Below are 24,067 nucleotides of genomic sequence, written 5' to 3' on the forward strand. Positions count from 1 at the left end.
CATGGACTCATTATTTCCTTGATTCAATAAGATTAATGTGTCTACCTACCTATCAACATCACACATACAAAATGTAGTATTATGTGGAGTAGATTTTTCATTTTCATACATTCAAATCCTCACTTTTATGAAATACTATGGCTCTTAAAACTTAAAAAAAGGACTTAAGAAAATGTATGATTATGTGTACAACCACAGCAATTTAGAGCAATAAATAAATGCATCCGAAAAGGTCAATTTTTTAAAAATGTGTACACATCGAAAATGAAATTTTCTAAAAAGTGTATATACTTTTAAAAATGATACAAATCTTCATAACCTTTTAGGTGTGCATATTAGGTAATTAGGACAACTTTTGTTTTTTGTGGAATATTGCAAATAAAATTGGTACTTTCTCCACATCTAAAATGTTTCAAAACAGTACGAGGTCTCGAGTTATGGTTCAACTTATGAAAATTGCGATAAAACAACCGTTGAACTGATCAAATAACCGAATTAAACCATCACGTTCAATTTTTAAAACAATAAACATTCATGTGAGCACTACGAGTAGAAATACATTGTACACTAATATCCAAGACACTTTCATTCCTTCAATGTCACAACTCATAAATGTCATATCAAACAAGAACAAGCAAGACAACAAATTAATTTGGAAACCAAAAATAAATAAAATGAAGTATAAAATAAAATAAAAAAACAGGATGGACTAACTTCATAAGCATATACATATATAGGATGATCATCAATAGCATTTTTTCAAATTACTAACTTGTTGAACAATCCCTTCATTCCCTGCAAGCATCATATACTTATCCCTCCTAGTAAAATTTGTACACTCAAACCTCAAAGCATCACCCAATTGTTTCTGTATATAATTAGCCACTTCAACACTTGACTTTCCTCCAGCACATGTAAGTTCTTTAGGTACCTTCCCAAGAATTTGAATATGATAACTTGGCTTAGGATTCATCAAGAAAAAAATAGGATCCAAACACTTCAATCCGCTTGCTGTGGTCCCATAAAACATGCTGACATGAGTATTCATTGCCACAGGCACTATCTCATTAGCCAACTCAGCAAACAATGAACTAAACCTTAACAAATATGGTTCTCTACATGTTGTTCCTTCAGGACAAACAACTAAATCACCTTCTCTTAGTAACTTTTGCATTGTTTCACCATCTTGTTTTCTGTCTCTTGTTAATCTCACTGTTTTTATTGGTGCTATGAACTCAGAAACTTTGCTTAAACTATATGTTACTGCAGTTAATGGCTTTGCTAATGATGTGCTTAAGAAAACAGGATCCAACAATGTCCTATGTGTGCATACAAACAAAACACCTTTGTTTGGTTTTGTTTTTTTAGGGATAGTGCCTTTGATTTTTAGATCTATGCCACTCCAAACTCCTAATTCAAGTGCTAATTTGTAAGGAAGGAAAATACCAAGAAGTATTCTATAAATTGCTAAAATAATTCCAATTGGTAGCCACATGAACATGTAGAGTGTTGCTAATGGTGTTGGCAAGAATGCTAATCTTCCATCATGAAATATTAATGGCTTTGGATATTTGTCCCTTGGCATGATTGAATTTGGACTATTCTTGTTTTCTTCATTGTTTACCACATAAGCTTCCTGTCATAATCATGGAGAGGTGGAATTAGACATAACATATCAACTTAATTAAAACATGTGTACTAAATTAATTATGTTCTATATGGAATTAGATTTGTACTATGTTTATGTTGTACTAATAAAATTAAAATTCCAAATGAGGAAATAATAATGTTTTTTCGTTCATTGAAATCGAACTCAATAAGTTTACATCACCCACACATTTTATGCATCAACTACTTGCGTTAGACCCGGTAGTTAAAAAATAATAATGTACATCAGAAAATACACAAAAAAGTTTTATAGATATCTTTGCCAACCCTTTAAAAAAAAATTGTTTAAAACTTACCTTGCAAGTGGATATGAAAAGATGATGATGTAAACTTGAAGTTCCAATTCCAATATCAGGTTTTCTATCACCAAAATACTCCTTAAGTGCTCTATGCTTAACAAGTAAGCCAGAACTAGTGAGAAAACCAGTGAAGTAGCAACCAAAAGTGTGTAACTCTGTGCCTAAAACATCACCGACACTCAAATACTCTTTCAAAAATCCTTCTACCATAACTCTAGGCACACTTGTGATAACAACTTTAGACCCAGCTGAAGCAAGAATCTCATAAACTTGAAGATTAAGATTCTCTAAATAAAACTTTGGTAAAACAGCCCTTGAAACATTTTCCATGTCCTTTATTCCTAAACCACAAAAGGTTATAAAAGTCATAATCTTTAGTTTTAACTCATGATCACAAATCAAGAGTAAAGGACAAGACATAAGCAAGAAAAATGCTCTAAAAATGCTGCCACCTTCAAAAGCAACAAGCATGAAATAAGGAAAAAATGAATGAGACCTTAATAGGACTCTATGAATGTCACAAACAATTGTTTGTGACATTCTACCTTGTAAATCACATTTTGTTATACTAGGAAAAGAACAAGGTTGATGAGGTGGTTTAGATGAAAGATAAGCTAAATTAAAACCATAACTTTTCATTTTTCTTGCAGCTCTATAGTATGAATTTGCAAGTAGTTGGTACAAAACCAAATCTACAAGCCTTAGAAGAACCATTGGAAACATCATGATAAATATTTCAAAAAAAAAAAAAAAAAAAAAAAAAAAAAAAAAACTATTTTGTTGTTGATTTTTGAGAAAGCAAAAAGTAAATAGAAAGATTAAGGATAGGAATTGGAAATGTGTGTGTCTGTCTGTGGTGAAGAGCAAAGTGTACAGATAGTAATATTTATAGAGTCATTAAAGGAGTGATTGTAGCATTTGGTTAACCACACAGTTGGCATTAACTTCACCTAGCACATTTTTATTTAGATTTTCCATTTTTTGGTATTAGAACTTGAAAAAATTTGTTTTATGCTAATGCTTCCAACATGTTGCCAGATAGTAATAATGTTTGATAGAGTAGGTAGGTTAAAATGTTGGTGACCGCCTTAGGCTTTGAGAGTCTTGGTAATATTTTTTTGAAAAATGAAAAAAATAGTTAGAGCAAGCACACACTGTACTACCAATTTTAAATGACATAGTGTATAGTTATGTGTATGGATATGCTTATTTTGAAATTTAAGAGTTATTCGACTTATTTTGGATCTTTTTCAGCTTAATTAAAGTTATAAATTTGAATTTAATTTTAAAAATATAACAACTTTAAAGCTTTTCAAAGACAGTTTTGTTGTTCAACATATTTTCATACGATTTGAGATATTAGTAATTGCATCTCCGCATGAATGATAAAAGCCTAATTTCATAAACAAATTCTCTAGTTCTATTTTCTCTTGCCGTTGTGTCCATATGAGCCAATAGAAAGTTAGATCACCCACATCATTGGATAAATTGACTTTTCAATAAACCATTTTTATACTCATCTTTTGGTCAAAGTGCTCCTTCCTTTTGTCCTTGACTTTTACTGTTGCTTTATTGAAGACTGTCACATGTTTGACTTTGGTTTGTTTACTCTGTTTACATATTCCCTAGGTTGTTATTGTTCCTATTGATGATCATACTTGAAGTTGATCGGTTAATAGTTAGATGATTTTAATTGCTTAGGGGGAGGTAATTAATCACAAACTTCTATGTAAGAAGACATATTAAAAAAATTATTTTAAAAAAATCGTATATAATTTTTTGAAGATTAAAAATTGTTCTTTTAAACATAATTTTTAAGATAAAATTTTAAATTTAATTTATTAACATTCGTTAACATTTTTATTTTGTATATCATTGAGTTTGGGTCCCCCTATATCAACTCTAGAGTAGAACAACTATGAAAACGGTTAGATCTGCTCTTAAAAAATAGCCAAGTCCAAAGGAGGGAATAGTTCTAGTGATTCCCAGAGTTGTTGCACCGTACAGTTGTTATATGAGATTCAAATATCATCTACACGTAATTGCGGGAACATGAAATTTAATTCATTTATTTATTTGACAAAAGATATTTGATTTATTATAACTTTTAATTGTTTCAATTAAGTGTGATCTGATTGTCATCTTTTCACCTACACCATATACTTCTAAACTCTGGTACACATACATAGTAGTACACATGATAAGAACTTCTATCTGATTTTACAAATTAAACAAGTTAGTTATATGTCACTTCTATTTAAATAAAATGAAACCATAGTTATGACATTAATATTGTGGTAATTGTGTTTAAAAAATGAGAAGCATATGTCCAAGTAGTATTTATTATTGTAGTAGGTTAGGCAGAGTAAACTTGATTAAAATTTAATGACATGATTGTGGTAGTTATGGTACACGTTAAACCTTCCATAATCTTAAGCACCAGAAACTATTTTTCCTCTGTTCTGTTTGTTTGTGTGACGGTTAGTAGAACAATTCATGTCATCTTCATTTGGTGGTTCGGTGAACACTTAATCATTTGATATGTCTGTTCAAATGCACAATGTTTGCATGGATACGTTAAGAAAGATTCACGAATCTATGGTTTTCTTTTTTCTTCTCTTACGCTTTCTCTTGCGTGAGTGCATAAATAAAGATACACTTTTTCTAAGGCAAATTCTATGATACATCTAATATTTTGAGTGTACTGCTCCATCAAAGCATCAAATTAATAAGTAAATTAGTTGTTTTTTGAAGAAAAAATAATTATTTTCTATCACTTGCAATTATAATAATTAAATCTTATTTACCAAAAACGTCGATGAAATAAAATTTACTTTTTTGAATTTTTATTGCTCACAATGAAGAATATTGATTTTTTTTACGAGAAAATGTTAAAAATTTAATATAATTCTTATAAACAATGAAACGGTGTTTTTTCTCATGAGATGATGTCTTCTAATATAATTCTTATAAAATGATCATTAATTTATAAATTTATGAAGCAGAAGTATCGGTACACCTCAATTTGTGAGGTGTACCGTAGAAGTTCCCTTTTTGTTAAATTAAATTGAAATATACAAAAAACTGTAAATTACAAATAATAGTTATCCTAGTTGTTGAATGTCGGAGACTTGAGCATGGATCTCTCGATTTCTCAAAATAAATGGAATATATCATTTAAAAAGTGATAAACACAAAAGATATATAGTGGATCCCGTCATCATTAATTATTTTATATTTTTGTAAAAAAAAATTGTGTTTTTATCTCTTCAAATAAAAGAAATAGAAAGGACCCTAAAATCTGTGGGGATTTGGGGTCATCAAGTAATTCAAAATCCACGGGTATAGTAGGATAAGTGATTGATAATTCAGGATGTGTGAGTGTTGTAAACTCCGAAATATGAAGTAAGATTCAAATTGATAAAAGAAATCTAATACTTCAAGTATTAAAACAAAAAAAAAATGATTCAAGTATTAAAATTATATGCGTTTCGGTTCAGTTCGAACTACTCATTTAAATAATATGATTTGATTAAATTAAACGAGACTAAGATTAAATTATGTTTCGATTGATTAAATTTACAATTATAAAAAAAAATCTAATAATATTATACTAAAAATCCACATAAAAGTAAGGGGTTTGGTGGAAATTATAACATAAAATAAACGAAAAAATTCATATTACGCAATAACAATGATCGATTATATTTTAAAACATAATAAAAATTATATTTTATAAAATTTAGAAATATTTTTAATAAAACCAAATACCAACAAATAACATATCAAACCCCTCATACCAGACCTCGTGAGCTTAGCTCAGTTGGTATGGATAATGCATAAAATATGCAAGGTCCGGAGTTCAAACCCCGACCACCACCAAAAAACAAATAACATATCAATTAATTCATTACCTCATACTAGTTAAAAAATAGTTCTATAATTAAAATATGTGGTATGATTTAATTTTAAAAGAAAAAAATTAACTGAAATTTATTCCACTCCGGATAGTTTTCAAAGAAGGAGATACATATATACTCAATAATATTTCGCTTTTATGCATTTTTTTATTCGTGTAGCTCGATTTATGGTTGAATCGTATAAGTTTAAAAAATAATTTATATGTTCTAAATATAATTTATATGTTCTAAAAATTTAAAGTCTTAGTCTAACCTATTATCGATCATCTATAGATTTGATTGCTTAACATATTTACCGTTAAAATCAATTTAAAAATAAAAAGCTCAAATTTCTAGCTTAAATAGAATAAATTTTTTAGGCAAAATAAATTCTATTTGAGAACAATGAGCAGATGGAAGGACAAAAGGCAAAGCATAAAAAACTTTATGCATGATGAACCTATCAAATTTATAAAGATCATGCTAAGAAGTGGTATTTGTTAGTTTTGTTTTTGGATTTTTAAACTGTTATATTTGAATTTTCAAATTCATTTTTTAAAGAAAAAAAACTATCGAAGTTGTTACTATCAAAGTCAATATTTATAGCTAATAATGTACATTTTGATTTTATTGATTTTCAACATATTCTTTTGTTTTGTCAAAAAAAAAAAAAATTGTGTTTGTTTAGTTGCATGAAACATTCAAGTGCTTTAGTAATGAAAAAAAGATCGACGGTCTAGAGACCGTAGAAGAAAGGTGGTTCACAAATGTCATTGTTGACACTAGATTGACAAACCTCGCCACTAGATTGGCTTCAACATTTTATCCAATAAAAGTGACATGTAGGGATGGGAGTAGGCTAGGTCGAGTTAGGCTTTGCAAGGCCTAAGTCCGATCTGTCAAATTTTTTTGAGCCCTAAGCCTGACTTGTAGCCTCTCATAAGTTTACTTTTTAGGCATGAGTCTGGCATTCTGAAAGCCTGATACGGCCTGCTAACCTGTTTAAAAGCCTATTTCATATGAACATATTTAAATAAGCAATGTGATCGAAGTTTAAATAGACTAGTGAACTAATATATCAATTAGATAAAAACTCGCTTTATATAATCAACATGAGTTTTTAAATAATTTAACTAAATATTGTATCATATTTTAATTCTAGTTTATAATAATACGTTGAAATATCAAAAAAAAAAATAATAATAATAATATATACTAATAAACTTAAATTACTGTAAAAGTTAACAAATTTCTATTTTATTTTAAAGTATAAAATATAATATAATAATCAATAATATTATTAAATTTACTTAAATAGGCCAGTTAATAAGCCTAAGAAGCTTTTTGAATGGTCTACGGCCTGACCTTTTAAGTTAAATAGGCTTCTAAAAAAGCCCAAACTTTCTCTATTTAAGAAAAAAGTTTGGCCTGATCTGACCTGTCGTAGGCTAGGTCGTAGGCCCTTGTAGGTCGGCCTGGCCTATTCCTATCTCTAGTGACATTTACGTTGATGTGGCATACATAAAGTACTTGAAGGATATGCACATGATTAATGATTGTAAATGGGGGAATGTTTACCTAATTACCTTGTTAAAAATATATAACATCATTTCATCCACTCTGATGTTGTTTGTATATTTGATGAAGGCATGGATCTTGTAGCATTTTCGTGGTAAGTGGCTAGGAATATGATAAATTAGATACGATGGGAGGATCCTCGTGCTAGTTGTTCTAACTAGGAGGGGTATGTATGCCACATACATCCTTACATGCCAATTGGTTCTATTTAGGATGGATCAAACGCGATGCTCGTTAGATGGTATGTTATCCTCCCCAGTTTAGATACATGCAAACTATCTCTCTCGATCGAGGAATCCAATTGTATCCATTCTATAGTAAACTTGGAGCACGCTAGCTCAATATTTAGATCACATGTTAGGAGAAGAGGACCGAGAGGTAGTTGTGCCATGAACCCATCCATATTGACCCTTGCAGATGCAACGAGAGAAGATCATAGAGGTCTACCAACATACTTGATCCCACGATCGGGCGTATTAGAGACTTGGCATCTTGTCGGGTTGTATAGGATGACACTCATGTTTAAGATGTTACGAAGCTACTGGCCCCTTCCAGTACTAGACACTCTAGTTCTAAGAAATTTGTAAAAAAATCATGGTGTACATGGTGACTGGTGAGTCTAATGAAGAAAGCATGTCATCTTGCAAGAGTTTTACTAGCTTGGCTCATTCATGAACCTTTAGTGTTAAATTTATGTCTAATATTTGTATTTAAATTTGATTTTTTTTTTTCTTGCTAGTATGAATCATGATGTTATTTGATATGAATCATGTTATCTGAATGCCTATTTTAATATGATTTCAAAAGGAAGAAATTCCATACGTCTAGATACTACAATCCAAACAAATACCGTTTATTTAGATTACAAAATCCAAGCATGAGTAGTTTTGAAATTTTGAAAGCATGGGGTGAGAAGAAAATCACTTATTATCTAGCTCCAAAAAGAAAACTACTCAACTTTGCTACCGGCATTATAACCTAGAATGGAATAGAAGAATCTACCGGAATAATTTTATATTTTGGATTTTTTAAGTGGCCAAATTGTTGGAACATATTAATTTCCCAAAAATTGATATGTCCAAAATTTTAATATTCCAGATTTTTTTAAATTTAAATTTTCGTAAATGAATTAGTCATTGTTGAAAAATTACTTTACTTGATATATTTTGAAACTTGAAAGGGTATTTAAATTACTTTTATGGGTTTTGGGTGGTGGGGTGGGAGATACTTGTACGTATGAGTAGTAGATTCTTCAAATGAAGAATAAGCAAAGACCCAATGTGGCCCATCAAGAACATGTAAGTCCAAAGAATAAACAAAGGAAACCAAATGAACTCCTTGTGACTAACTACACAGAAAATTGCTCTTTACACTTCAGCAATTGCTCTTCCGAACCTCAAAATGATGTTATTATCACCAACAATAGTTAACTGCAGTTGGTTCAGCTGCACTTAAGTGCAGCTCCACGTCATCCTTAAAGACCTGACTTGTTTCATGGTTGTAAAACAATTTATGAAGAATATCATAAGTTGTTTTCATAAATTCTTTCAAATGGTTTCACAAAAATGATATCAGTATTGGTAAATCTAGAATTTGATTGGAAGTAAGTAAAATTTGTTCAAATAAATAATAAATAAGGCTTAGTCTATTTTCTTTTTGAAGGGATTTGTGTAATCTATATGCACCTTTAAATCTACATATGCACCATTTAATTTTTAATTGTTTATTGTTACATCGATGACCCGTTGAAATTTTTTTTTGTCAAGTACTCTCGTTGAAGTTATAGTAAATATGTATTTCATTAGCCATTATTAACACTATTAATTTACACTATAAACTGACTAAGAAACATATATATACGACGAGAGTGGTTGTTGATTGAGATGGATTAAATTTCCATATTAGAGGTTAGACAACCATTCATGCAACCAAAATACATATATAGGTTTTTCTCAAAAATAAAAATACATATATAGGTGGTTAATACGTTTAGTTGATTATGCTTGCTTAGTCCAAATTTTTTAAAAGACTTGCTAACATGTTTTCCTAAGGCATTATTATTTATTTTCTTGACATTGAAAAATTTATTATTTTATCTACTCAAAAGAGAAATTTTAAGCTTTTAAAGAATTTAATATACGAGTTTCAAGAAATTATTTAGTAAAAAAGTCTTCATGAGTCCAATAGCGTAAACATGAAGCACGCTTTAAATCAAGCATGTGCAATGTAGCGTAAGCATGTGTGTTAATAATGTTTCCATGTCATTTTTTTTATGCAAGCAAAGTTAGCATTTTACTACGAGGTTTTACTTAATGACACTTACACCCCCTCTAATTTGAAAAAAAAACATTTACCTCCCCTCATGCTTACTCTGTTAGTCACCACCGTTACCAAACTTCTATGCTTCCTTCCATGGCACCTCTAAAATTGACACTCATTCTCAGGTTCCTTACAAGAAATCGAAGAAAAATCCATCATATTTCCTCAAATCAAAGCATGGCAACATGAGATAAAAATAAAAAAAAATAAAAAAAAAGAGTATTTTTAAATTGGTAGATACATAAATCAAATTGTCAAAACAAAATAAATCAATTAGTACCTCCGTCCTTAATTATAAGACCCTTTTAAGAATTTTTTTGTCTCTTTTTATAAGACTCATTTTCTATTTCCAACTACATTAATTATTTCTTTACATACATACCTCTCTATTTATTATACATCTTTTTCTTCAATCAGCAATAAATAGAATGTTGAAAACATAAGCCAACCCTCTTTCTTAAAGGATAAAATTGTAAAAACAATAGTAATTACAAACATATTTAATACAAATATCCGCTATCTTAATTCTCGTTATTTTTTCAAAAGGTCCTTATAATTAGGGACGGAGCAGTTGAATAAAGATTACCATCGAGTGATTTATATTTGCTGTCATTTGCTATAGTTATATTTTTTGAGTCTGATTTTCTTTCAAAATTATAGGTTCATCATTTTAATTGGTTGATCTGCATATTTACAAAATTCAATTAATAAACAAATTCAAATTAAAATTCATGTTGGATTGAACTTGATACAAGACCTAGACCATGATGAATAGGAGAAAACAGAATTTAAAGTGCAACCTGGTTAAACAAAAATCAACGTGGAAGAGTTCATGGTAGTAGTAGGAAAGTAACAGAGTTAACGGTGATTAAACGGTGTTAAAGTGGAAGGGTGGTGTTTGTCAATTTGATAAAAAAAATAAGGGAGGTTTGTGTTTAGTTTAAAACTAAAGGGGGTGTTTATGCTATTTAACTAAACCTGAAGGGAGAGGTTAATGCAATTTACCCATTATTTATAATATGAACCAAGTACATAAATAAATAATAATTTGTGATAATGAAATGTGCAATGCAATTATGAATGACATTTTCTTAATCGGACTTGAACCATGCTATTTTAACTCATAAATTTCTTTAACTGCTCAAAACTAAAGAACATTGTGGATGATTGTGGGTATACATCACAAGTTAAGCATGGGAATGTCTCAATTTTTGGTATTGATGTTTTGCTAGCCTACAATTATATAAATACATGCTAAATCAATAAATTTATGATAGAAATTTAAGATGAATGACATTGGAGGTACCACATGACATTGGAGGTACCACTTTTGTGTTAGACATAAAGAGGTTTGTAGATTTTCTTAAACCATCTATAAGTTATAACAAACAATATAAAGAATCCACTTAGGTTGATTTAGTGGTGTTAACATGAGATCTTGATGTGTGTTTCTCTTTAAGGTCTTTGATTCAAGGGTTAATTAAGTTTTTAGTCCCTATAAATATTCACAGTTTTGTTTTTAGTCTCTACAAAATAAAATCACACTTTTTAGTCTCTGTGACATTTTCCTTAAGCATTTTAGGGACCAAAATGTTGATGAAATTTTTTGACAGGGACTAAAAATACTGACGGAAAATTTTATAGGGACTAAAAACACTAACGGAAAATTTTATAGGGACTAAAAAGTGTGATTTATTTTTATAGGGACTAAAAACAAAACTGCATATATTTATAGGGACCAAAAACTTAATTAATCTTTAATTCAATTCTTTCCGATGCCAATTTGTGTGAACTACTTTGATTTCTTAAAAAAAAATTGAGTTGTGAGGGCAACATATATATAATTTTATAGTAATAAATATGTATATATTTTATTATTTATAATATAAATATACATCATGATTGTTCAACACAATTTTTTATATTTTATATACATTGAATGATTTTTTCATTTTTCAATCTCTTCATATAATTAGTTAAATAAATAATTATTTATTCATTTCAATGTTCTATGCAATTGTGCGTTCGATTCTTGATAATATTAATAGTGAAGAAAAATATATTAATGAATACACAACAAGTTTTCTTGTCTACTCTAACTTTATAGAAATATGACTATGTATATATGATATTACCATTTTAATTTATTTTAAAGTAAATTCAAATGTTAAACAAATTTTTCCTAAAGGATATTGGTACTCAACCAAAACTCTAAAGTATCTAAGGATTTACCCAAAAGAAAATCTAAAAAATCATCAAATGGAAAAGATTTCTTAGGCTAGGGGAAGTTCAGTGTATTCTCTGTCTATACACATCTAAATATTGTGGAAGGAGGGAAAAAGAGAGAATGAAGGGAAGGAGACGATCCAAATCTTTTTTACCAACAGAAAGGCAATGCTCACATATTTGGAGATATAGTAGTTTAGAGATTATCTTGCACTATGGCTATGATTTTATAAGATGTCAATAACATCACACCATGGGATCAATATGACCAAAATATTATGTTATTTGATCTCAAAAAATAAATGGTATTGAAATACCACACAACAACAATAAGAGTTTTATAAAATCTACCAACACAAAAGTTCAAGTTTTTGAAGAAAAAAAGCTTAAAATGAACTGATTTAAATTTTTTAGGGTTAATAGTGTTTTTCACCCCTGTAATATAGGTCATTTCCGATTTTCGCCCTTATAAAATTTTCGGTTTGATTTCTGTCCTTGTAAATTTTTTTTTTTCCGAAATACCCCCCTCCTCCCTCCAACTCAGCAAATCAGCCTATGAGGGAGGAGGGGGGTATTCCGGAAAAAAAAAAAAAATTACAAGGACAGAAATCAAACCGAAAATTTAATAAGGACGAAAACCGGAAATGGCCTATATTACAGGGGTGAAAAACACTATTAACCCAATTTTTTATAAAGCATATACAGGAAAATTGGTCTTCTCAAACGAAGCTATGCTCGGAGAAGTACGAGCAATGCTAGAGAGGTTATTGCACTGAGATTATGGATTTATGGGAAGCAAAGTTCAAGGTCTCAATTAGGAAGTTAGTTAACTTATTAACCCTATAACTAAAAGATGGGGTAGGAAATTAGTTCCCGTTTGTTTTTATTCTTATGAGACACCATTAACTCCTAAATATCCCAATTTCCTAGAGGGTGCCTACATATATGCTAATATGACATTGGAAAGTATATGATAACTTCTAAGCAAGGTTAGCCTATTGTCTCTCGAAGGAAGAAACAAACAAACATAACCCTAAACCATCTTCCTAAGGGTCGTGGAAGGAAATTTGGAAAGTCCATATCCCTAGCCGTGTGAAGATTTTTTTTTTTGGAGATTGGCGAGATTTATATCCTTTCTACCTATAATTTGAGTCTTGCCACATGCATGCAAAAATGGCTCTTAAAGTTAATATGACTAAGTGTGTGTTTGGTATACCGGCGGTGAGAATTGATTTTGATAGAATTGAGTTTGAGAGAATTGATTTTGGTTAAAAGTGAGTTTGAGGTGAATTGATTTATGTTTGGATACACTTATTTAAAAGTGATTCTTATGAGTTGATGTTGTTTGGATGATTTAAATCAAAATTTCTTTTAAAGTGTAAATTACAAAAAGGGTCTTGACATATATAAAATCATAATTATATATAAGTATATACTATGAAATAAAATCATACACCCTATTCATTTTTGTAACAAAAAAATAACACACCCTCTTTTATGTGAGCGTATTGCTTATGTGAAATAATCAACTCAATTGTTTTGTGATCTGTAAAACACTAACATTCCAACCCAATGGTAGAAACAAAAAAAAAATTGAAGAATTAAAAAAAAAAAAAAAAATCAAACCCATTCTCCATTTTTCCAGAAATTCGATAGCTTCATACTGCAATCAAATAAACGCAGTTTGGGTGTGTAAACAGATTTGTGTTTATTTTCAATTTATTTTCACACAAATCTTCTTCCCCTTGTTCCATTGAAATTTATTTTCAATTTCTAATCTCCATTTTTCCTCAAATTATAATCGATTACAGGGTGTGTAAACATATCTGTGTTGATGTTGATTATTGAGTTCTGGTAGGGGTGATTGGAGAAGATGGTATGGGTAATTTGGTAAATAAACTAGCCATTGAAAAGTTGAATCTTGAACTCACTTTTGATTGCCGCAGAAGCTCAGATTTGTAGCTTCAAACCAAACCGAGTTTGAGCACTTGCCGTACAATCTACAGAATCACGTTTGAATTTATCCAAACATTATAGGAACCGCCGAACTCGCGTTTGGAGATGAAAACGTGGGTTTGGGGCGTGAAAACGCTTTGCCAAACAGGCACTAAGTGGTCGAAAAAAATTGGCCTCTTTATACATACAAATTGGTAGGGCTTCAATCCCTCGCTAAATTGGAGCAGAAAATTCCATACCTTTTTTTGTTTGTTTTGAAAAGGCCATATTAAATCATACAATCTAAGCATCAGGACTCAAATATAAAAAAGATACGTAGATCAACACATTACAAATAAATCCCCACAACAACGACACTACCAAATAAAAAAGAAACTCAAAAGTAAATACCAAGTAAAACCACACAAACATTTGAGCAGTTCAATGCTTTATTAATAGTAATCATCATAAGATAAATCCCTAACTTTGATTTTAACCCACGACCATATCAAAAGTTTAACCATGTTGAAAAGATGACCTTTTAAGCGATCATGACGACCAAATACCATAAAATTTTGACGCTTCTAAATTACCACATATAAACCAACCAAATTAAAAGACGACGTTTCTTCAAAGTTTTTCTATGTGATACCAAACCTATAAATTGAACCATGTGGCAACAGTTGATGCATGTTTGCCAATGTACAACTACTTTTTAACCAAGACAAAACATTAAATCATAGCTTATAAAAAACATGACACTTGATAAACAAATGTTTTTGGATATTTCATGCATGTGACATCCTCCCGTACACAAAGGGGATGCTATGTTCTAAACCCCTCAACGATTCAAATTATCTTAAGTTGAAAGACAACATTTAATAATTTTTAAACAAACAATAATAACTTTGATGGAACATAATTGTTCCAATTAACATTTTACAATGACAAATATGTTATTTAATATAATATTAAAAATCAACACACAAGCTTTTTTGATTGTGAACACTCCATCAGAATTAAGGTTTCATTTCCATAAGTCTCCAAATTATCCAGCAAGAAAACATTAGATAACAAAGTCCTACACTCATCCTGTTCCTCCCAAACAAATAAATTTCTCCAACTCCATCCTCCTTCCTCTACACCACATAAAAAAGATTTTAGTTCAAACTCAATTTTAAAGATGGTACGTGAAGAAGTTTTTAAAAAAAAAGAAGAGGAAGTAAACCGACATAGAAATTAAAATGACTTTTAAGTGAATAAGACGACCATCCATAGAAAAGTTACAACATTTTTAAGAAGACAATCTATCTTTAATTACATGATTCTAAAAAGACAGTTACAAGGATTGTCATTTATTAAAAATCCCTAATAATTAAAGAGTTTTTTTATCATGTGTAAATGTGCACATGTTAAAAGTTTAAATAATAAGTTTGTCTTGAAACTTGTGCATTTTCTATTAAATATAACTTTTTTTATTAGATAATTGTTGTTTTTCAATAAATAGTTGCTATTTTTAGTTACATCAACATGTGTAATATTGTACTCCCTCCGTCCTAAATTGTATGACATTTTGGGCATTTCACACGTATTAAGAAATATAATTAATATTGTGTGGGAAATATATATTATGAGTTGTTTTACAAAATTGTCCTTAATAAATGATATGAAAAGATAAATGAAAGAATTGAAAGAAAAAAGAATAATAATAGTTAATGATATAATAGGAAAAATAACATTAATGTTTCATTGATATTGTAAAGTGACATACAATTTGGAACAAATATTTTTTCTAAAGTGACATACAATTTGAGATGAAGTATATATTAGACAAGCCCTTAATTAAAATGCAACAAACCCATTTTATAATTCAATACCAAGGGTCTGTTTGGATTGACTTATTGTAAAATTTATGCAAATTAACTTATACAAATAAATAAACATTAATGTATTATTTATATGTTTGTTAAGGTAATTTATGAAAAAACATCTTAAGAATATACAATTTTTATTAGTAAAATCTTATGAATTAAGATAAAAATTTAATTATTTACATAAGCTCAATCCAAACAGGTACTAAGACCGCCTCATTTAACCACTAGTTTTTTTTATAAAAAAATCAAATATTTTTTATAATAAAACCGATTTTGTTATTGATTTCTTTATATCAATTAAATCCTTATACTGTAACCAAAAAAAAAATTAAATCCTTATACTATAAGAACCTAATTAAGTACTCGATCAAACTATAGAATGAAAGTCAATCAATTATGGACAAGATTTGCTTTATTTATTTGTTTGTCGTTTTTCCTTTAGAATATAAATTGACAAAAAACCCCTACCCTTTCACAAAATAAAATAACACATACATTATTATATAATAAGAATTTCATATCAAAATATCAACTTTAAAGAAAAAAAATAGAATCTCATAGTCATATCAGTATCTAACAAACAATGATTCTGATTCCTTAAAAAGCTCTCAAAATCTTTCAGAATTCGGTATCCGTACTTGTTTACCTCATAATCTGTAACATTAACAAACGTGCTTTTTAACATAAGCTAGTTTGGTAGGAAGGATTACGAGTAAGCTTTTGTCACAAGGTTGGAGCTTTGTCCATTCAAAATCGTGGGTTGTGACTCTCTCTGCAGTTTGGTGCGGTTGGTGTTGGAATTCTAACAAGGGTGCATGTGGGGTTATCTTTGGATCCTTTGTTCCTTGAAGGGTTTACTTTGGTAACCTTTGATTGTGATTGTTTCAGGTTGTTGAGAAATTGTGCCTCATCATCTTTGACTTAACAAGACTATTTTTTCTGTTGGAGATTTTGTTGTTTTAGGTGTTATTGTTGCAAAAGAAATGCAGAAAGAAAAGGTATAATTTTTGTTCAATTAATGTTTATAATTTCCATTTCCAAACCCTATAAAAAAAATCATTGCTTTTGCAGAGTTCTTTTCTCATATGAGTGAATTATGAAGTTAGTAAGGTACCCTTTTGTGAAAAAAGTTAAATTTAACTATATTGGTGATAATTGGTAAACAAAAAAAACATTGGTGATAATAAAAATGTTGTTTTTGTTTTTGTTGGTGGTCTTACTTTTTGTTGTTGAAGGTTGTTTCCTAGAATTTTCATTCAATCTTATGAGTGAGTTGGTTTTGTTTATTGTCACGTGATATAATTTTGTGTCCCACGTTTTTGTCACTTATGAAAGATGATAACAGCAAGATTGACAAGATCTTATTTTTTCAGCATATTTTTATGGGTCTTGGATACTATCATTTGATGAATTTTGCACGCTTCTTCTTTTGACTTGTTAGGTGGCATTATTTCTTAGGGTTGTTTATCTTCATCTCAATCTACTCTTGTACTTTTTTCCTTTCTCTTTCTTTTTCTTTCTACTTCTTCTGAGTTGTACTTTAGAAGCATTAAGTTTGGTACATCCTACATGGTTGACTATTTCAAAACATATTTTGAATTGTTGAATTAGAAGGAACTGTGAATTGGATGGAGAAGGTAAACTAGTTTTGGTCTTGAAATGAGGATTGGTTTGTCACTTTGTCTTATGAATTTTGATATATTTAATGTTTAATGGCCTTTTTAAATGCTAAAACTTCTCCAATTAGATGGTGACAATGTCTCTTATGTTTGTAATTTTGTTAATATCCCTTGATAATATGGAAAGAAAACTTATTAACTATTTTAAGTTCTTTCTGTCTATTGTGAAATTTTGTTTTCCATTTAGTGATTTAGCTTGATTTATCTACATTCTAAGAGAATCGAATTTAGGGTTTTTTTATTTTGGGTTTTGATAATCACTAGTTCTTTCTTACAGAAATCAATGGAGATGGAATTTTTCTCGGAATATGGTGATGCCAATCGGTATAAAATTCAAGAAGTAATCGGGAAAGGTAGTTACGGTACTGTTTGTTCGGCTGTCGACACTCATACTGGTGAGAAGGTTGCAATAAAAAAGGTGCATGGTATCTTTGAGCATATATCCGACGCTGCACGTATTCTTCGTGAGATAAAGTTGCTCAGACTTCTTCGACATCCTGATATTGTTGAAATTAAGCACATTATGTTGCCTCCTTCTATCAAGGACTTCAAAGATATTTATGTTGTTTTTGAGCTCTTGGAGTCTGATCTGCATCAAGTCATTAAAGCCAATGCCGACTTAACAAAAGAACACTATCAGTTTTTTCTTTACCAGTTGCTTCGAGCATTGAAGTATATTCACACCGGTATTTTTCAATATCTAGTTGTCACTCATTCACAATTATTTTCTCTTAATGCACATTTTTTAACAGAAAATGTTAAGTAATTAGTTGTTAGTAACGTTAATGGGAGGATTCATTTGTCACCTTATCTCTTCAACACCCATGTTCCTCTGCCAGAGCCACCAAACCATCTTATCACTCCATCTGAATGCATATGGTGTTACTAACGGTTGCATGCTATGTTAAGATGCTTTAATAGATCGTAATTGAATTTGAAATTGCATCATTTCTCCACATTTCTTTTTACGAAAATGTTAAGAGAATTTTGTATATTATCTTCTCTAACTATGCATTCCCTTTTCTTTTTTTTAACTTCTTAAATTTGCATTGTACTTTTTTGGGTTTTGCCAAAATATTTCACCAGTTCAGTTTTTCTTTTGTATTCTAATTTGTTTACCATCACAAGTTTTCTTGCATTGATGTCAATATCATTCATCTAATACTTATTACAGCAAATGTCTATCATCGAGACTTGAAGCCAAAGAATATACTGGCCAATGCAAACTGTAAACTTAAAATCTGTGATTTTGGGTTAGCTAGAGTTGCTTTCAGCGACACTCCGACAACTGTATTTTGGACGGTATTCCATTCAAATATTATCATCCTATCTTTTTTCCAGCTATGTGTGTGAATCATAGCAAAAGCCTTGGTAAATTAGGTGCTGATGTTTTCTTGCTTATTGAATATGCTTCGATAGGATTATGTTGCTACAAGGTGGTATAGAGCACCAGAGCTCTGTGGATCATTTTACTCAAAGGTATGGTTTTTTCAAGATTCTTTCATAAATCATATAACTTTGAAGTGGGTTGAAACCAATGTTCTAAAAACCAGACCGGAGATCGAACCAGTGAGAGATTTCTGTCATGGTTCAATATTGGTTCTTTCGGTTCAACCATGGTTGAACGGATGAACCGACCACGGTTCAACCCCAGTTCAACCCAGCTCAACCAGTCTAAGGTATAACAGGAATCAAACAAACAGGTGAACCGGCCTTCGCCCGGTTCAACCGTGGTTAAGTCCGGTTTTTAAAACATTGGTGGGGCCTAATATGCATACCATACCCTAATACTTGATCATTAGCTTCATGTGGTGAAATTGCATATCGATCCACAGTACATGCTTTCTGTCATCTTTCCCATCAACATGCATGACCTGTTTTGCTGATTATTAATCCACTAGTTATATTTATTTCTGCTGGATTTGTGTACTAATAAGCTAACACTAAGTTTTTGATTGTAGTATACTCCGGCAATTGATATTTGGAGTATAGGTTGCATCTTTGCCGAAGTATTAATTGGGAAACCACTTTTTCCTGGAAAAAGTGTTGTCCATCAGTTGGATCTGATCACAGATCTGCTTGGGACCCCCTCAATGGATAGTATATCTCGGGTAATTTCTTTTTCTTCTCTAGAGAGAATGTTAACTGTATTGCTTATGCTTTTTCTGGTGGTGACAATCTTCGAATTGTAATGCAGGTACGCAATGATAAAGCAAGGAGATACCTAACCAGTATGAGGAAAAAGCAACCTGTACCATTTGCACAAAAATTTCCTAATGCAGATCCTTTATCACTACGACTACTGGAAAGGTTGCTCGCCTTTGATCCAAAAGACCGGCCTACTGCTGAAGAGGTTTGTTTTTCGTGCTTTTTGGATAAGTGTAGTATTAAACAGTTATTTTAGTCATATAATTTACTTCTCAGTATTTTCTAAATAGTGGTGCTATAGCGTAGTGTAGTTTTAACAAACCACTATTGTTCAACAATATGCAATATAGTACAAAGTGTTGTCAAATATTTGCTATTGCAGTGCTATAGGCCATAGCTCTATAGCATAACAGAGTTTGAACAAGCCACTATTTTCTGCAATCTGTGGTTGACAACACTGTAACTGCTTCTTGAGCTTAATAGCTTAGGATTTCCTTTGGACAGTAGAAGGTATAATGTTAATATAGTTAGAGTTAGTTAATATTAGTTTGTTAGCTACATTATTTAGAGTTAATTGGTCAATTAGTTCATGTAGTCAAAGTCTATAAATAAGACCTACTGTGTACTCAAATTACCATCTTTTGATCAATATAATTTTCTATGAATTTTACTCTGAGTTATAAAGCTCTTTTTCTCTTAATACTTCAATATTCTAAAAGCCGAGAGCAAGTAGATTGATACACAAATATTTTAATGCATTGTTCATTAATTTAAATGAATTGGTGTTTTCAGGCATTAGCTCATCCTTACTTCGAGGGACTTGCAAAAATTGAAAGGGAACCATCCTGCCAGCCCATTAGACAAATGGAGTTTGAATTTGAAAAGAAAAGAGTAACAAAGGGAGAAATTCGAGATTTAATTTTCCATGAGATTCTGGAGTATCATCCTCAACTAAATGGAACTGAGAGAACTAATTTTCTTTATCCAAGGTTTTTTGGTTTATTTTCAACTACTTGTCTTTTTTTCAAAAGTATTTTTTATTCGTGTGTCCACCCTCTTACTCTCTCCTAACATGTCATCGGTCATGTTCTTTTTAGTGCTGTTGATCAATTCGGAAAGCAGTTCGCTCATCTTGAGGAAACTGGTGATAAAAGTGATCCAGTTGTGCCACTTGATCGAAAACATGCATCACTTCCCAGGTAGTTTATTAATGCGTGTCTAATTGGATTTCACTTGCCATTTGTTGTAATCTATGACAAAATTTTGATGATATATCACGTATTTATTTTTATTTTATTTTTAATGGCAAATGTTAGTAATTAGCTGTTAGATTAATACTGCTCCGTTCGGGTTTGAACCCAGGACCTCAAACTCCTTATCCCTTAGGAGAAATAATTCTAAATTCAAGTCATAAATCATTGACAAAAGTAAGTGGTTCAAGATGAGATTTAGGTCCTAAACAGATACACACTAGGGTTTGGGTTCAGTCTTGTATCACATTGAGATACAAATCACATGTATTGTAAGATATTGATAACCATGTTACAGGGTACTCCTATCATCTTATCATTATGTTTTAGACAGGAATGGTATTCTATGACGAATGCTAAATATACTCAATTGAGATGCATTAAAATTATGCCTATGCAAAAAGAAACTGTCAGAGACAGCTGACTGCTGTGATGCAAAATAGTTATGATTTAATCTATTGAATGTTTCTACATAGGAGAATAAAGTGTCAAAGTCGTGCTCGTTGAGCTGTTATTTTACATAGATGCCAATATGCATATTCCCAAGGTTAAATTACATAAAATATCAACTGCAGTGTGTATAAGTATAACATGCATGAGTACATACATGTTTAAAGAACAAGGGTCTGTACCATGGTAATTGGTAAACTAGTTTAAGTCATTTCTCAACCATCTTATTTAGCTGCTCTTTCAATGTCTCGACACGGCCTGAGATGAAATCAACTAAAATATGGCTGCATTTGCTTCTATGTGTTGTATATAACTGTTTCAATTCACAGGGATCATAATTAGATTATATTTTAGGATTGTGCTGATTTAATTATTTTCGTTTCTTTTTTCAATTATTGACAGATCAACAATTGTACATTCAAATATGACACCCCAAAAAGAGCAGTCAAATATTGCTTCCAGCAAAAACCGGCAAATATCTGAGGAATATAATACTAATTATGCGGAATCCAGCGGCCTTCGGGGACTGCAAGTAGTTCCACTGGGTATGTGATCATCATCTTCATCATAGTTTGTTTTGATTTTTGTGCATTATCAATAACCAGTACTTTTAACACCTCTCTTTTTAGAAACACCTGGTAAAGTTGTTAGGCCAGTTGTTAAATATGAGCATGGGAGTATTGTCAGTGATTCATATGATTCCAGGACATCTATGAGAGGTTATCTTCTTCCTTCTCAATCTACCCCCTACATATTAATGTCAAATAAATATCTAGGGAAAAAGTGTATACAACTGCCTTAAACTTTATGATTTTTAGAAAATAGGCACGATTAACTTTTACTTCAGCTTAAGAATCGTATGAAGATAGTCTTATAATGGAGCAATTTTTATGTATGAGAGTGGTGATAACGAATGAGAACAAAGACAACAAAGTGAAACTGGTGAAATACTGAGATGGTTTTTTTTCTTCCACTTCATAAATTATCACATGTTCAATTTAATATTAAAGAACAACATAGCAAATTAGCAATAAAGGTATGTTCACCGGTGAGAAATTACCCCAAGTTAACATAAAAATCTATTGCGACAACCATAAGAGTTTAGGGATTACTTGAGATTAAGTGAAAGTTGAAGGTTTCTATTTATAAAAAGCATGAAGGTTAAGGCAGCTGTAAATTATTTTTCCAAATATAGCTCAGTGGATCCGAAATTCTTGTACTAAGGAGAAATACACATTGTTGGATTAAAGATCGGATGATTCGTATTCTGACTTCAACAGATCTTTAAAATACAACTCGGAATAGGAGTCGTTCAATCATCAGCCAATAATTGAAGTATATGACTACGTGATGGAAGAGAATTTAATTCTTAGCTCGGCCAACAGACGAAGCTGACAAGTGTGTCTTTACAGGCAAAACTTACCCATCAATGTTGAATCAAGGCCGAACAAGCATCAGATTTAACCATAAGTATTGATACCAACACAAACGAAGAAAGGGCGAGCAAATATAGAAGATGATCGAATGACCATCGGCATTGGAACAAACTAGATGCAGTCTAAGGGTCAATGTTAATGGTAAGATTAATGGTGCCTGCCCCACTGCTCATGGAAAGGATGGAACTGTTCATGACAAGAATGTTTTCTTGTGAATAGTTTGGCCAGATGAGATATTCCTGTGGAGGAAAAAAAACAAAGGCTCTTTGTAGTGGAGAAGTGCTTCCCCTTAAAGAGCCAGCTTTTTCTTGTCATATAATGTAAAGCTTTGGTTACAGCTATCAGTAAACTGTAGGTTTAAATTCAATTCAGTCTTCTTTTAATTTGGATTCTATGCAGTGTGAATCGTGTGATTGCACACAATCATCCGCATCTGAATCATCCGATCTTGATTAGATGGTCCCGATGTGGTTGACTACGTGCAATCAGGGAGTTGTGACTGCACATAACCCAGCTCCCATTTCACCCTGGCTTTGACATTGAGATGATTAATCACTTTTAACCAAAAAAAAGTTTATTGTTTATGGTGATTGTAATCTTTAGTCATGGCAACTTTTTATTTTTATTTGAAATAATTTGAACTTCATAGCTGATTAAGTTCAGCTATCTACTCCAAACGAGTATCATCTCATATATGAAAATGTTTCTTTGATAAAGTTCCCACTACCCAACAAAAAAATCATTATTATTTTATTTAGAAGAAACAAAAAGGAGTCGGCATATTATATGAGGTGTTACCTAATTATTTTAAATTTCTCATTCCATTTTTCAAAATCAGATTGATGCAAAATTTTATTGTTTTATGCATAAAAGAGTTTTTGCTTTATTAATCATAGTTTTCTAATTGTGTTTTGAGAAGGTCTATTCAAAGAAATATATTATTACTCACAAGTTTCTCCAACAATTTGATTACATTTGAAATTTTCCCATTGGTCCAAGTCCTTCAAATATTTACTCACTAACATAGAATAATAATGTGCATTTAATTAGGTTTTTAGTGTTGACCAAGAATGTTCTAATGAGAATGATTATTTTATACGAGAGAATGGTGAGAATGATTATCAACCATTAGATTGAAAATAGAAGGCTTAGATTAAAAGGATCCAATAAAGGATAACGTGGACATCAGAAGTTATTCATGGATTTGTTAACCTTTGCAAATAACTATTCCATCGATTAATCTTCCTTGAACTTCTTCGTCATATGGTGCTTGAAATTCACTTGATTATCCATTGAAGATTAATAA

General features: G+C 30.9%; 2 protein-coding genes across 4 annotated transcripts; one reads left to right on the forward strand and one right to left on the reverse strand.

The window, feature by feature from the left end:
* Positions 1-563: 563 nt before the first annotated feature.
* LOC11425850 (glycerol-3-phosphate acyltransferase 1) lies at positions 564-2,829 on the reverse strand. Its single transcript, XM_003617398.3, has 2 exons — positions 1,965-2,829; positions 564-1,636 (listed from the first exon to the last, which is right to left on the reverse strand). Exons 1-2 carry the CDS (start codon positions 2,691-2,693, stop codon positions 746-748), a joined length of 1,620 nt encoding a protein of 539 aa, XP_003617446.1. The 5' UTR covers positions 2,694-2,829; the 3' UTR covers positions 564-745.
* A 13,481-nt stretch (positions 2,830-16,310) lies between these two features.
* LOC11433523 (mitogen-activated protein kinase 10) lies at positions 16,311-23,363 on the forward strand. 3 transcript variants are annotated; one of them, XM_013598925.3, is made up of 11 exons: positions 16,311-16,796; positions 17,755-18,163; positions 18,652-18,779; positions 18,897-18,956; positions 19,439-19,588; positions 19,675-19,830; positions 20,418-20,614; positions 20,723-20,824; positions 21,728-21,870; positions 21,955-22,044; positions 22,606-23,363. In XM_013598925.3, the coding sequence occupies exons 1-11, from the start codon at positions 16,782-16,784 to the stop codon at positions 22,611-22,613; spliced, it is 1,458 nt and encodes a 485-aa protein (XP_013454379.1). In that variant the 5' UTR covers positions 16,311-16,781; the 3' UTR covers positions 22,614-23,363. The 3 variants fall into 3 exon arrangements, with proteins under 3 accessions (XP_013454379.1, XP_013454377.1, XP_003617448.1); XM_013598923.3 differs by having other exon boundaries at positions 22,738-23,363; XM_003617400.4 differs by lacking the exon at positions 16,311-16,796 and adding an exon at positions 17,266-17,435 and having other exon boundaries at positions 22,738-23,363.
* Positions 23,364-24,067: the final 704 nt, after the last annotated feature.

This window comes from Medicago truncatula, chromosome 5, assembly GCF_003473485.1.
Source record: "Medicago truncatula cultivar Jemalong A17 chromosome 5, MtrunA17r5.0-ANR, whole genome shotgun sequence".
Classification (NCBI taxonomy): domain Eukaryota; kingdom Viridiplantae; phylum Streptophyta; class Magnoliopsida; order Fabales; family Fabaceae; genus Medicago; species Medicago truncatula.

Coding starts and splice junctions, on each gene's coding strand:
- LOC11433523 (XM_013598923.3), top strand. Junction 18,780..18,896: donor CGACAACTGTATTTTGGACG/GTATTCCATTCA, acceptor ATGCTTCGATAG/GATTATGTTGCTACAAGGTG. Junction 21,871..21,954: donor ACTGCAAGTAGTTCCACTGG/GTATGTGATCAT, acceptor CTCTCTTTTTAG/AAACACCTGGTAAAGTTGTT.
- LOC11425850 (XM_003617398.3), bottom strand. CDS start 2,693: ATGATGTTTCCAATGGTTCTTCTAAGGCTTGTAGATTTGGTTTTGTAC. Junction 1,637..1,964: donor TTTTCATATCCACTTGCAAG/GTAAGTTTTAAA, acceptor TGATTATGACAG/GAAGCTTATGTGGTAAACAA.